The sequence below is a fragment of the Bolinopsis microptera genome, chromosome 11 (assembly GCF_026151205.1).
Source record: "Bolinopsis microptera isolate Bmic1 chromosome 11, MBARI_Bmic_1.0, whole genome shotgun sequence".
Taxonomy (NCBI): domain Eukaryota; kingdom Metazoa; phylum Ctenophora; class Tentaculata; order Lobata; family Bolinopsidae; genus Bolinopsis; species Bolinopsis microptera.
This window is the reverse complement of record NC_087082.1, coordinates 10,457,623-10,472,744: the sequence shown is the minus strand read 5'-3', so window position 1 is coordinate 10,472,744 and position 15,122 is coordinate 10,457,623. Positions and strand designations below refer to the sequence as shown.

General features: G+C 37.4%; 4 protein-coding genes across 4 annotated transcripts; all 4 read left to right on the top strand.

Moving 5' to 3' along the window:
• The first annotated feature begins 1,171 nt into the window (after positions 1–1,171).
• Positions 1,172–8,157, top strand: LOC134823766 (microcephalin-like). The gene is made up of 11 exons (XM_063835321.1): positions 1,172–1,365; positions 1,533–1,615; positions 2,052–2,139; positions 2,260–2,421; positions 2,528–2,576; positions 2,709–2,759; positions 2,927–4,809; positions 6,142–6,336; positions 6,518–6,595; positions 6,715–6,843; positions 7,046–8,157. Exons 1-11 carry the CDS (start codon positions 1,219–1,221, stop codon positions 7,214–7,216), a joined length of 3,036 nt encoding a protein of 1,011 aa, XP_063691391.1. The 5' UTR covers positions 1,172–1,218; the 3' UTR covers positions 7,217–8,157.
• A 199-nt stretch (positions 8,158–8,356) lies between these two features.
• LOC134823765 (probable RNA-binding protein EIF1AD) lies at positions 8,357–9,537 on the top strand. Its single transcript, XM_063835320.1, has 3 exons — positions 8,357–8,453; positions 8,710–8,818; positions 9,007–9,537. The coding sequence occupies exons 1-3, from the start codon at positions 8,367–8,369 to the stop codon at positions 9,327–9,329; spliced, it is 519 nt and encodes a 172-aa protein (XP_063691390.1). The 5' UTR covers positions 8,357–8,366; the 3' UTR covers positions 9,330–9,537.
• A 212-nt stretch (positions 9,538–9,749) lies between these two features.
• On the top strand, positions 9,750–12,289 carry LOC134823580 (uncharacterized). Its single transcript, XM_063835115.1, has 2 exons — positions 9,750–9,905; positions 11,567–12,289. The coding sequence occupies exons 1-2, from the start codon at positions 9,763–9,765 to the stop codon at positions 12,147–12,149; spliced, it is 726 nt and encodes a 241-aa protein (XP_063691185.1). The 5' UTR covers positions 9,750–9,762; the 3' UTR covers positions 12,150–12,289.
• Positions 12,290–13,720: 1,431 nt separating this feature from the next.
• LOC134823395 (uncharacterized) lies at positions 13,721–14,960 on the top strand. The gene is made up of 2 exons (XM_063834851.1): positions 13,721–13,932; positions 14,062–14,960. The coding sequence occupies exons 1-2, from the start codon at positions 13,721–13,723 to the stop codon at positions 14,396–14,398; spliced, it is 549 nt and encodes a 182-aa protein (XP_063690921.1). The 3' UTR covers positions 14,399–14,960.
• Positions 14,961–15,122: the final 162 nt, after the last annotated feature.

The following is a 15,122-nucleotide window of genomic DNA, read 5'->3' as shown; positions in this document are numbered from 1 at the left end:
AACTTCCTATAGCCGGACTGAACTTTAGAAAGCAAGTTGTTATCCTCAAGATAACTGGTGAGCTGTATAGATACACACTTCTCAATGATTTTTGACAAGAATGAGAGATTGCTAATAGGCCTGTAGTTAGATAGAGATTCACCGTCAAGGCCACGTTTCTTCAAACTTGGACGAATGAGAGCCTCCTTAAGTTTTATAGGAAACTCACCTTTAACTAATGATTCATTGACTATAAATGAGATCAGAGGAAGGAGTTCTGGGAGACACTTGATGAGAATCTTTGTAGGTATGGGGTCAAGATCACAGAATTTGTTAGACATATTCTTTATGATGCTTACTAGTTCTTCATCAGACACATGACGGAATTGTACTATCTTTGGGCTATTAGAAAGAGGAACAAATTCATCTGAGTTAGGAGAATCTTGGGATTGTTGTTCTAAATAAATGTTGTTGTATATGTTGTCGACCTTTGATTTAAAGAACTGTGCAAAGTTGTTAGCACTCTCAAGATTTGAAGAGCAAGAAGGTGTAGTAGTACTAACTTTTTCTTTATTGAGCAACTTATTAACGATGGAATAAGTCTTTTTAGCATCACCTGCACTATCTTGTAACCTTGTTTTGTAGAAGTGATCTCTTGTGGATACAATGACTGAGGATGCTCTCTCTGATGCTTTCCTGTACAGTCGTTTATAATCTGGGCAATCATGATTCTTTTGATACAGTCTCTCAATCTTTCTTCTCATTGCTTTTGCTTGTTGACAGTGTGTAGACCACCATTCAGCGTTATGATCTTTTCTTGGGATGAAAGTTTTTTCTTTAGCATGCTTGTCCAAAATACTGCTCAACTCAGACTCATAGATATCAACTGCACTATCGAGGTCATTGAAGCAATCAGTGTCACATAGTTTTGACTTAAGAATATCCTCAACAAAAGCATCTAGGTCTATGCAAGCAATGTTTCTGTGACTTAACTATTCATCAACAAATGTTTACCACATTTAAGTTTTACACGAGTGCATATGTCTGGGATTGCATCTCGACTATGCTGCAGGGAAATGTGTTACATAGTTATGTACTGAAAGGACAGTGGTCGTACTGCCACAAGGATATCAGCTATGTAGTTGTTGTTGAAACAAATTTATTGCAGTATTTATTCCTCATTTGAAAACTAGTATAACATAACACAACTGTTTGTGTTTATAGTGCAAGTGACTGGGTATGTCAACACCGTTGCAAGGTTTGAAAGTATATGTAGATGTGAGATCAAGTGATGGGAAAGCCAACTATAGCGCATGCGTTAGCAAGCAGTTGAAGCTACTTGGGGCTGATATCCACTCTACAGTTTCAAATCTCTGTACTCATGTGGTAAGATTACCAAATAGCTCTTAGTGGTATGCAATTCCTTAAACAATTGATGGAGCCTTCCTTACCACTCAATTTCAAAAACTTTTTGCAACAAACTTCATTACAAACATTTTGTCTGTAAGAGTGTGGTTCTACTGATAAGATTAATCGATTTATCTTCACTTCAGGTTTTTAAAGATGGTAAGATAAACACACGGCTACAGTCTAACAAACTTGGGTTGCTGCTTGTCAATGTACTATGGGTTGAAAAGTAAGTTTAGAGACACTATTTGATTTAATACCGTCTTATATAGTGTGCAGAGTGCACTATATAATTTGCACTTGACATTCTTTGGCTTCCTGCCTCCCATGGCCATTTGTATTATGCTTGGGTGAAATTAGCGGCTCTTTTTGTGTTTTGGTGCCTGTTCTGTCTACACTATGTAACATGTTTTGCTTTAATATAGTGAAAAGTTTAGTGTTTTAACTGTGTTACTGTTAAGAGAGTGTTAAACAGCTTTTTTACAACAGTCTGCAGACCCAAAATCAATTCTATATTTACTTTATGTTATTAAAACCATTTGAATCAAGGTTTGTCACAAAATATACCAAACGGCAATTCAGCCAAAGCCCAAAGGTGTGTTGGGTGCATGCCAAACTTTAAATTCCTTCTCTATCTAACATATAATTATGTTAAAATTTTGCAGATGCCGAGAAACAGACAGCAAATGTGATGAATCAAAATTTCCAGTAACTGATGATGCAGTTGACACTCCTATACATCTAAAAAAAAAGGTTAAAAACTAAAAACATTTCATTTCAACATTTCTGTCATGCAATTTTGTAGCATATTGGGATCAAATATGTTCCCAAGAAAATATTCTTGGGAATTTAAAAATTATGTCTCCCTTGCAGACACGCTACAGATCTTTGCAACCTACGTCTAGTATTGCTTGTAAAGGAAAAACTACCAGAGTAAAGAGAACTAAAACAGAAAACCCAGTGGTTGACAGTGCTGTAACAGATAGTCCTCTTGATGCGACTCCTCTCAAACACAAAGGGGCACTTATTAAGAAGGTATGCTAGGTACCGAATAAGGAAAATTCTGCAATTCTCTACCACAATAAAATTGTTACCTTTTTAAAATAGACAACAACTATTATGACATGTTCTATAATTTCAGCTGCAGTGGCCTCCAGACCATTCTGATGTTTGCAGTGAAGCTGAATTAGGTGAGATAATAAAGGAGGATTGAAATTAAATTGTCACTTTGAATTTTTACACCCACCTCAGGTCCATTATTTTTCAAGTTTTAAAACCAATAAGCCATATATTTTTATTATTGTTAAATCATACAATTTTAGCTGCCCACGAGGAAATTGGTGAAGATATGAAGAAAGTCGATAAAAGAAAAGGTGAATAATTAAATGAATGAAGCATTAAATAATTTTAAAACACCTACAAATTGTATATTTACATGATATTGGCACCTAGAAGCAGTTTCTTTTATTGATGGGTTATGTAACTAATATTGCTAGATATTATGATTTTAACAAGTCTGTAATTCCAAACATTATCTCAGGGAGGCGCAAGCTGAAGAGGTCTGCTGTGTTTGATCAGTCAATAAGCAATTCTCAAGACGGACAAATTCATCATGCTCCTAGTTCAACTCATCTCTTTGTTATCTCTAAAAATGTCTCCAAGAAGCAAGAAAGTGATTCCAAGGAGGACAGTCAGTTTTCCTCTTATGATGCATCTCAGCATTTTGAAAGAACTGATTATTCAGTGACAAACATCATCAACCAAATAGATGCAACTATTGAAAAAGTTCCTGCGGATGGTTTTACTGATCTTTATAGTGATTCAGAAGATGATAATATGAATAATCCCAGTAGAAGAACTTGCCAATTGACAAACTCACAGAAAAATGTTATGGACATGACTTTTGAATTTGATGAGGTGGACAGAGATGTTGAGATGAAAAAGCCAAGAAAGCGTAAAAAGCTGCAGAAACATGGAGGTTGTAAAGTTGGGCAGAAGTTAAAAAACGATGAGCTAGATAAACCTGACACGGAGAGATTGCAAGAATCTGCTCATGTAAGTGTGATGAACTCTCCAACAAAAATGCTGACGTTTAACTCCAACTATACTGACAATAGCGATATTGTCACTGATCTAGAGCCAGGAACACAAGAACCTGATAATGACGAGATAACAGCTCTGAAACACATTAAATCTCCCACCTTAGTTCGAACTGAGAGACAGAAACAGCGGAAATCTGAAACAAGTAAAGCTTTAGCTGAGAAAAATTGTAGCAGAACAAAAAAATCAGCTGCACATAAAACTAAAACCACATTGGAAAATGTTTCGCTCACTGAAACCTCTCTCCGGTCCAATAAAATGGGAAATGTGAAACTAGATCAGCACCAAAATGATGATGAGGAACCGATTATAGATGAAAATGTGAGTCACCTCCCAGTTGCTAATAGTCAGCCTAAGGACAGTGAAACAAGTTCAAATGTTGTGCAAGCCCCTGAAATTACGTCTACTTCCGATACCAAGGCAAGAAGAATGAGCAAACGCATCAGGCACTCTTCATCTAGGCTTTCAAATCCTGAATTCATATCATACCAGTCCGTGCAGGAGAAATCACGAAAAACATGTGAAGTACCAAGCACCTTGAATGAGACAGAAGAGATAAGATCTAATGTACCGGGCACCAGTAGTTATTCGACAGACATTTGTGATGACAGATTCAATAGAAGGTCTCCAGAACGCGAACGGGTGTCTACCATGAGAAAGTCGGATGATAGTGTTAATAGTACAAGGAGATCTGGTCGAGTTAGAAAGTCAAATCCTAAATACCTTTCGAATACTTCTGATTCACTAAAATCAAACCCACAATCCACTATGAGTATGTCAAGTATCGATTTATCCCTCTTAGACCAACCATCAGATGAGGTCGGCCATAGCAATCTGGTTGATGTATCTGACGGCGATATATTATGCACCACAAAAAGGTCTGCAAAAAGTGTTTTTACCACTAAAACATCTGATAACAGCGTCAATGATACAAGAAAATCTGGTAGAATGAAAAGGACTAACCCTAAATACGTTCTGAATGCATCCAGCTCAAAAAAGCCTAGCAAAAAATCCACTGTTTCCACTGCTGAGACATCACTGTTGCACGAACAATCTGATAAAGAAAACGCTGCCCACAGCCCCGACCATTCGGTGAGTGAGTACAGCACTACAGAAACTCCTGATGTGAAGAAACCATTGACAAGGCGGGAGAAAAAAGCACCGATTGTTCCGACGACTACAGATACAGAAGACTCAGCTAACGAGGTTCTCAACAAGAGACCTCAATCCAAGAGAAAGAATACTAAGAAGGCAAATACGAGCTGTCATGATGTTTCTATAGTAACGAAAAGAAGATCAGATAGTAATGCAACTCCAGCGAATGTAATCAGGCAAAACTTCTTTCTTTTTGTTTCTTTTAACTTTTGTTCCATAATATTATTATGATATACATATAAAATCGGTCCAAACGAGTGTCTATAAAAAGTATTCATTACTCAACCCATGACTCAATGCCTTCACTGCATAATATCCCGAAGTTAAACAAAGCAAACTCAAGAACATACATTCCCAATTCTTGTAATTATACCCCAATTTTAAAAAATCAATTATTTTATTATCATTCCTCATGATGCTAATTGCCTATTAGTATTAGTTACTGATATTTTTTCTGTACCGGTGCAATATTTGTTACCACCTTCTTTGAGCATGTACAAACAAGATAAATCATATTATTATGTCGGTGCATCAGGTACAACCGTTCTTAGATTCCCTGCCAAAAAACATCGATTGAAAAGTAATATTGATTTGCTTTGCAGTTATAGTGTTCTAACTGGCCAACTGCGGACTGGCAAATTATATTACCATGTTCAGAAAACCAAATATTTTACATCTGCTCTTGCCTCTACCTTATCTCACCATCTCCATAACAGCCTCTAGAAGATGCAATTATAGGATAACAGCTATAAAGAGAATTAGTAGAAAAAATCCAGAATACCTTTCAAATTTCTCCATCTCTGTAAAATTTGGAGCCAACTTCTTTCGTTTGGATGTTCCAATTGTAGACCAACCATCTGATAAACAGGACAATAGTTATTCGATGGAAGTGCCCGACAAAAACGATGTTCCCATATTACTTAAATCTAATCAAACTGACCTCCACTCATCACTCGACCAATCGTTTCGTGAGGAAAACACTGCTTTTGCTCAGTTCATCGACCGGTCAGTTAGTGAGTACAACTCTAAAGAAACTGTCAATGCGACGAAACTACTGGCCCAAATCATCCCGAACAATACAGAGACAGAGGAATCAGCCAACAAATGGTTTTTTAAGAGGTTACCTTCCAAGAGGAGAAAAGCTAGGAGGGAAAAGGCATTATATAGTAGTAGCAAGAGAACAGAACATGGCTGTTTTCTCGAGAATGTAAGATAATTATCCTTGTATAATTTATATCCCACCCAAGGCCCCTAGTCACTTTTGATAAATTAATTGCTAAAATAAATAAATTGCTAAAATAAATTAATTGCTAAAATAGTGAGTGCAAATTTTGAAAAAAAATAATGCTGCAGACTAATAAAAATACCCATCATGTGAAAGTCTACTAGTTAATCATCCGCTTCTGGCTCAAAACCTTATCAGTTCATCATAGTCATATAAGATACTTTTTGATAGTATTTAAATGTTAATTTAAGTTGTTATCATTCCACTATCCTCAGATGAAAGTTATCTGCACGACATGCTGCCACCGAGACGACCAGGCGATGGTCCGGACCACTGCAAAGTTATTCTCCGCTGCAGTATCTGAGTCTGTAGATAAGAACACTTCACATGTTATCATGGGTACACCCAAGAGAACTATTAACTTGTTAAAGGCTATCATTAACGGAGCTTACGTACTTTCTCTTAATTGGGTGAGTTTTAAATTATGTTTCAATTATGGAACTTGAGTCTGTCATACTCACACCGTTGAAATTTTTATATTAATTTTTAAGCTTCTATGTTTATTATTGGCAACCATTTCATAACAATGTAGTTCATGTTAATAATAATGGGAGAGTAGAACATATCAAACTATTCTGGTACTCGTTTTAGGTTACTGACTCTATCTCTAAAGACAGTTGGCAGAAAGAATCCAAATATCAACTCACCTCTGATTTCCCCATATTGAAGGTAAGATCATAATAATATTAAACAACGACAGCAATGTTTAAAAGTTTAATGTTTATTCCATCATTACTAAAATATATTTATTAAAATTGTTGACATATCTGGACATATCGATATACCAGATGAAAGGAGAGCTGAGAAGGAATGCTGCCAGTCTGCTGTTTGCAGACCTGGGTCTGATCTTTGTTGATAAGGAAACTGCTCCTCCTCAGACAGACCTTATAGACCTCATAACGCTCTGTGGTGGCAAGGTGAGATTTGTTGCTGTTAACAATAACATTTTTTTAGTTTTAATAATTGTTATAACGTGCAGAAAACTTCTATTCTTTGCTGAATTGAAAGTCTTTAAACTGAAAACTGTAAATTTTATTTAAAGTTTAACTGAATTCATTAACTTATTTAAACCGAATCCATCATTGCCAATGTCAGAATCTCAGAACCATTTCACTTCAGGTTACCAGATCAAGAACCCGGTCTCGCTACTGTATAGGCGGAGCAGCTGAAGACAAAGAACATATTTCACTGTCAGAACAGTGGGTACTGGACAGTATCACCCAACTCAGACTACAGGACACCAAAAAGTTCCTCCTCTTCCCCTACAGATCTCCTAGTCCTGAGTTTTAAAAGTGAACTGTTTGTGGAGACTACACATTGTGGAGACTGCACATTGTTGAAACTGCACATTGTGGAGACTGCACATTGTGGAGACTGCACATTGTGGAGTCAGCACATTGTAGAGACTGCACATTGCTGAGACTGCACATTGTGGAGACTGCACATTGTGGAGACTGCACATTGTGGAGACTGCACATTGTGGAGACTGCACATTGTGGAGACTGCACATTGTGGAGACTGCACATTGTGGAGACTGCACATTACTGAGACTGCACATTGTGGAGACTGCACATTGTGGAGACTGCACATTGTGGAGACTGCACATTGTGGAGACTGCACATTGTGGAGACTGCACATTGTGGAGACTGCACATTGTGGAGACTGCACATTGTGGAGACTGCACATTGTGGAGACTGCACATTGTGGAGACTGCACATTGTGGAGACTGCACATTGTGGAGACTACACATCGTGGGGCGGTTCGATTATTGTTTGAAAATTTGATAGGTTGTTTTAATTGCTGCTGTTTTAATTTTCCATGTTCGCATAATATGGATAGATATCTATAATATTACAAATATGATCACCAAACTGCAAAGTAGAGCTGAAAATGAATTGAATATTTGAAATACGAGTGAAATTTGTAGATTTGTAGCAGTATAAAACTTGATTGATCGTGAGGTCTATCAAATGTTTTTTTATTCAATAAACTTAGAATTCCTATGTAAACTAAGATTATAATAATACGTACTTGATTTTAATTAATTATTAAATGCAGTTGTCATTATCATTATATTATCCCAACCTGCATTCATAGAATATTTGCCAGCTTTATTAATATAATATCAATAAATAACATGTTCTAGGATATTGTACGGAGATGTTTTAGCGGTTATACAAATACTTTTGTCTGATTAACTTCTAAATAATTAATATCACACAAATTCTGGTAACAAAGACTGCTACCTATTTGGATCTGATCTGAAATATAACTTATTTGTTAGATATTATGAGATATCTCATATAATTCTCATACCTGACAGATTTCAAGATTATCTGTATACAATAGTTCATTATTAGCCGTTAACGACTGCCTCCTTTAATCATGATATCAACTAACTTGTACTGAGTTTTGTTAATTAATAGTTAGCCGTTCTAAGATGTCTGAAGCTACCAAAAGGAAGATAGTGACGCAGGAGGTGGTACATGGAGACGTTACACTCTGCAAAAATCAGAACATCGTCAAGGTTAGATTTCATAAGTCAAACTGTAGTTGTAGACTTGTTAAACAGATAAATAAAAGAAAACATACTTTGATAGAATATGACTATAAGTTATAACCTAGGCCTAGGATTATAATAGTGCTTGATTCTGGACATGATAAACTCCACTATGAAATTATCTGTTAAAGTATTACGTAGAAGTAACGAACGTTTTAACTATTAAAATTATTCTTGCTTGAATCCAAATTCCAATTCCTCCAAATTCCACATACACGAACAGGTGTTGGAAAGTAAAGGTAACAACCTGTTCTTAATAGAGGAGGAGACAGGTCACGTGACATTGTGTAGTATGCCTCCAAAGTTCAGGAAGAATGTCTGGATCAAGCGAGGTAACGATATTCTGTATTATTATTTTGCCCTCTTTTAAACGTGGATAACTAAAAAATTAGATCCGGTTGTTCTGTAGTACTACGCAATTATTTTAGTTTAATTACAAAATGTAAGTATGATATATATATATTGTATGAATTACATTAGCACTTATGATTTGTTACTAACCTGAGCTTGCTCCCTACAGGAGACTACCTGATAGTGGAGAGTATAAAGGAAGGTAAGAAGGTTACGTGCGAGATGGTCAACATCCTCTACCCACCCCAGATAAAGGACCTCAAATCAGATAATGTGTGGCCCCAACACTTCCACTCCGAGACCGAGGATGTTAATAAAGATGTTAATAAAGATGTTAAAGATAGCAACAAGGATTTCACGGAGTACAGGAACAGTAAGCCGGCTATCAGTGACTCAGGGTCGGATTCAGATGACAGTTTAGAGGGGAATGTAAATCAGTTGAGCAGACCTGTGGTGTATCTCTCATCTGACTCCGAGTCGGAAGATGATTGAGCTTTTGCAGTTCCGTGTGTGAGACTTTCACATTTTTACTGTTCGGGTCGTTGAATGTAATTTGGGAAATGAAGCTGATTGGTGGATTGGAAATTGTGGAAACTAAGTCGTTATTCGTACTAAGCTTTACTTTTAACTAACTTATTGACTAAGTCTACGTTCTCTTGTGAATCGATTTGATTATAGTTTATTTTCGAGTTTTAACACATTATGATGTACATTGTACATCATTCAAATGCTGCCGTCAGTTACCAGGGTCACCTATTGAAAATTCAAAGATTTTTTTTTAAAGTTCTAGAAGGAATGTTCCAATCCAGTAAAATATAAATTTACTGAAGACAAATTCCCAGTAAAATGCAAGTTTAAATAATCACAATAATAAAACTACAACCCCACTTCTACCCGTTAGCCTAGAACAATGGACGAGGACAACATGTTCATGAGGATGTCAGTGAGCACACCGCTGGTGGGGTGGAGTGTGGTGTTGTTCCTGGTGGTGGGGTACTACGTTCCTCTTACTATGGTTACTACTGGGGTTACCTTACAGGACCTGGTTATTAGGGATACCATGCAGAGGTGAACAACTCTTTTTTTTTTTTTTTTTGTGTCGCGACACCCACTGACCACCGTCATATAGAGGTGGCGACCCTCCACTTGGGGAGCGTCCTACTGGAGTCCATCCATCTGCATTAAGCCCCTTCCCTGAGGGCCACTGGATGATAATACCTGTTAGGGTATCAGCCGAATCGGGGTTGCACCTCCGGAGATTTACTAACTTGGTCCCTAGGGAAGTTCTGGGTGGTTACCCTGGCCGCTCAACACCATGAAAGGATGACGCCCGTGCTGAGTAATGCTGGCTCTTGAGACTTGGTGAGACGTAGGTTGCTAATGGCGGTTGCGGGTGTGCTAACGTTTGGATAGTGTGTTAGGTGGTGGGGAACTGTATTGATACTATCTGCCTTTTGGTGGCTGAGCTAAAACGTGAGGGTTTGTGACGTCACGTGAGGTGGACTCTCACTCAGTCCAGAAATAACAGGAGCAGGGATCATATTGTACGACACAGGAAATACAGGTTCTGATCCAGGGTCCATTTATGCCATTACACACGTATTACACACGTTTGGTGTGGTAACTACTATACATTACTCCCATAACACTCCCACAATGTACTTGTAGCGATACTCCCATTGCACTCCCACATTGTAGCGATACTCCCATTACACTCCCACAATGTAGCGATACTCCCATAACACTCCCACATTGTAGCGATACTCCCATTACACTCCCACAATGTAGCGATACTCCCATTACACTCCCATATTGTAGCGATACTCCCATTACACTCCCACATTGTAGCGATACTCCCATTACACTCCCATATTGTAGCGATACTCCCATTATACTCCCACATTGTAGCGATACTCCCATTACACTCCCACATTGTAGCGATACTCCCATTACACTCCCATATTGTAGCGATACTCCCATTACACTCCCATATTGTAGCGATACTCCCATTACACTCCCACATTGTAGCGATACTCCCATTACACTCCCATATTGTAGCGATACTCCCATTACACTCCCACATTGTAGCGATACTCCCATTACACTCCCATATTGTAGCGATACTCCCATTACACTCCCACATTGTAGCGATACTCCCATTACACTCTCCGAGGGGGCGGCAAATTTGCAAACAGGGGGGCAGCAAAACCCAGCGGGCTAATTAATGTAGAGACTGGCAAGCAGAACGGCTATATTAACAAGTGGTTTAATCCGGTTTGGCTTGTCATGATCGAAATACCGCACCGCGGCGTGAGGTTAGTGTCACGTGGGAGTCAGGTGAGTGTTATTGGTACTAGCGGGAAGCAGTTCTGTGCGCGCACCCGCTGTTTATGACTGCGCGCCAATCTTTGATTATATCTGGGGCGTTAGTCGATCGTTGCCGGTAGAGTCCTGGTACATAAGGGGGCCCACTAGCGCTGTCGGCTCTATAGTAACCCGAGGAGCTGGCGTATTCAAGGCCCACCATGGCTTTTGCACAACAACTCGTTATTACTGTTGTTTGTTTAGTATAATAGTAGATTTAAGATAATCACTAATAATCAGCTTTGTTATTTTAGAAAATCTTGCGTTTAATATGTTTTCATATTGTGCTCGAATAATATAAAATAAAGAGATAATTTTAAAGTTTAATCACGCCTGATTGATATTTCCCAACAAAAACCTCCCAGGTATGTGATAAGAAGTGTGTTGGTAGTGTACCTCCCTATATTACTCCTCTCAACCCTATCCTACCACACCCATACCTCCTCCTCCAACTCTCGTACAGTCTCCATCATAAGAACTGTTCGCACTGTCATTTCAGTGATGGAGAAACTTTCGTTAGCACTTTACTCTGTGGTGACGCCAAACGAGAACAAACCAATACACGATAGTGCTGTTTATTATCTAGTGTTATTCCATACCCTTAACTCTATCATAACAACACTGTTAGTATACACTTCTGTCCCTTCTAGCAGATTCAAGAAAGTCAGCATTGCACTGAAACTCTGTCTTATTCTCATATCTCTGGTCCTGAGGAGTGTCTCCCTGCCATCTTTCTGCAGTGACACCTCCACTGACTGTATCTTACATCATGTCTTCTTCATGCCTCTGTTCGCTGTGTTTCACGGGTCTGCGGTGCTGGACATTGGGGACAGGAGCGTGGTTGTGAGAAACACCAGTGTTAAGAAGTATGAGCGGAATGTGTTGCAGGCTAAACATGAGCGTATTGAGAGGGGTAGGGTTCCTGATGTAGAAAGTGTGGAGTTTTAGGATTGTAAAGTGACTTGTCTTGTTGTGATGGTTTGTTTGAGTCCTTACCTGGTCACTGGTCAGTCAGTGACCAGAGTGTAGCTTGTAGTGTAGCTTATGTATAATAGTGTAGTCTATATAGTATAATATATATAGTGTAACTTATATAAATTGCCTTTTTTATACAGTATACGGGGTAGAATTTATTATGCTAACGTTTCATTGAGTATCATATTTGAAGTATTATGCTGAGAATCTGTTTTACCTTGAAGTATTCCGAGGTCAGGAATCTTACTATATATAAAGCGAGACGATATATATATATCCGTACCATTTTACTGACACCACGACATCAACTTTAACACGACTTTCCGCAAAAACCGTAAAAGATATACAACTTAAACTTTTTTGACTGGTTCAAATGCTCTAATGGTCTTCAAATCAGCATGAAAAAATAAAAAATTGACCAAGGAATAATAATTTTAGTGCCCAAAATGTGGACCCCCAAGTGGTGTCAAAAACGCGAATTAAATAGGTAATAATTATTTTAGTCTCTTGAGTCTTGACACCACTTTAGGCTGAGACGGGTTCCTGCTAGTAATTATAATCAATGAACTAGTTTTTTCTTAAAGATGCAGATCATGGTCAACCTTCACTTTATCAAAGTAAGTAAAGTCTTTTTTTCTATAACAGAGAGGAGGGGACTGGTCACGGTTGCTCGGTAAAAACCGTAAGAATTTCAAATAAAGTGTTTTGTTTTCGTTACATAGGGAGTAGGGACTCAAACTTACGTATGAATTTTTGATTTTTGTTAGAATTTGATACTTTCTATTAATTGGTTATTAACTTAGAATTTGATACTTTCTATTAATTGGTTATCAACTTTTGATTTTAGATATTTCTGCGTTTGTATTGTCATGTCAAGATATTATCTTGTTATAGGATGTCCAATGTCCAGTATTATATAAAATGTTTTGAAATATTTATAAGCATTTGCTGAAAGTTAAGTAACATTATGAGGTAATGATCATTTTATTTGTCATAATGTTACTTATAGTTATCTTAGTATGGTTTATAATAAAAGATGTTTCAATTTTGTCTTTGTCTTTTTAAAGTTCTCCTTATGTTCACATTTCTCATTTGCTCATTCACTCACAGTCAGCCGCTCTGATATGGTTAAACCACTTTCCTTGTGTTGTTGGTTGATCATATGAGTGGGATATAAATACCTAATTTCATTTCATAATTTAATATCTGAATACGGATATTACATATATAATATATGTAATATCCGTATTCAGATATTAAATTATATATATAATCACTAACTATCACCCTTTCACAACTGATAGAACAAACACGATTAATTCTGTGTTATTAAGACGGTAAATTCAAGTATTTCATCTATAACATGTATAAACCTTTGCGGTGTATTGAAATTATATTGTTTACTTTAGATAGTTAAAAATTCGGTGAAACAATCTAAATAATTTGCAATTAGGACAAACTTTTTGAACCTTTTAAACTATATAAGATCACCTGAATTATACAGTATTATTGTAATATCACCATTTCCACTCTCCACTAGGATCATGTCAAGTAGACTGGTGTACTTCGGTAACGTTATCTCCAGAACAGACGCCCTAGCAAAAGCCAATGTTATCAGGGAACCTAAGTGGCTGAAAGCATGTCTGAAGTTCCCTCCTCTGTCAGAACCAGTGAACCCAGTGTTACCTGATTGGGAGAACACGGAACAGACTAAGACTCACCGTGTAGGAAACATGACCAGACTCGACGGACACAGGTATTTGTTGATCTTGAAATATTTCAACATCCTTTTGTACTTTTTCGCTTATGGTGAAACTGTCCAGGTTTCAAATTCCACGAGGAGTATAAGTTAAGCGATTATTTACTTATTAAACGTTTACCCCAGGTTCGACCCAAAGAAGCCTACAGAGTTCCCACGTGACCAGCAACTAACCCACCCTGACCAGCCTTACCATATCTACTATTCTAGAGACGAGCTAAGGAGACAGTTCTACTCAACACACCCTAACTATCCAGTACACTTGTCATACTCAGAACACTCCGAGAGTGCATGTGAGAAGTGGATAAAAGAGAGAAAGGTGGCAGACAGCCGAGAGTTGGCAGGCAGCCAAGACTCGCTTTATTCTTTTGAGTTTGAGTCGCTTGATAAAAACATTTGGGAAGAGTTTGAGGATATTAGATACAATTGTGATATATCTGACATAGATATCCATGACACTTAAATTTTGATAAGTGTATACATTTATAAATAATTTATTATTGATCAAAATATTGTTAATGTCTAAACTTGATAAGAGTTTTTTGTGTAGCTACAGTTCCATCTGTTCTTACTAAGGAGTAAGGAAGGTCCATATTTTTAGTATATAATGTGGCTAGGGGCGACGAGTTATTATTACAGTCCCGTTTGATATGTCAACATTTCATGGGCGAAGAAATTTTCTGAGCGGTATAAATATTGAAGAACTGGTTGGATATTTTTAACTATGATGTTCATAATAGTATAATCAGCGTTAGGCTGGGACAGTCAAAAAGATGCGAAACTTCAAGTGTATGTGAATAGTCCGGGTGAATGACACCTCAGGTATTCCTGTAGTGTCATCGTCCGATTAGTCGATTAAACCTCTTTAATTCAACACAATGAGAATATATATAATATATTATTAAGAAATGTGGTCCCTGATTTCAACTAGATTATCTAACCTTTCATTTTTCTCTGTGCTGTTGGTAAGTTTCCAAGTGTTGTTAAATTTTATACATTTAACCGATTAAAGTATGAAAATCAGTAAAACTCGACCTTTAGAAGTATATATAAATACATTTGCTAGCTGTGTTTCAAATATAAACGTTTCATTGAATAGTGAGGAGTGGAAATACTAAGTATCATAATTGATTTTATCTTGAACACTTTAATGATAATTAATGATCATACAGGTTGACCCAAAATTA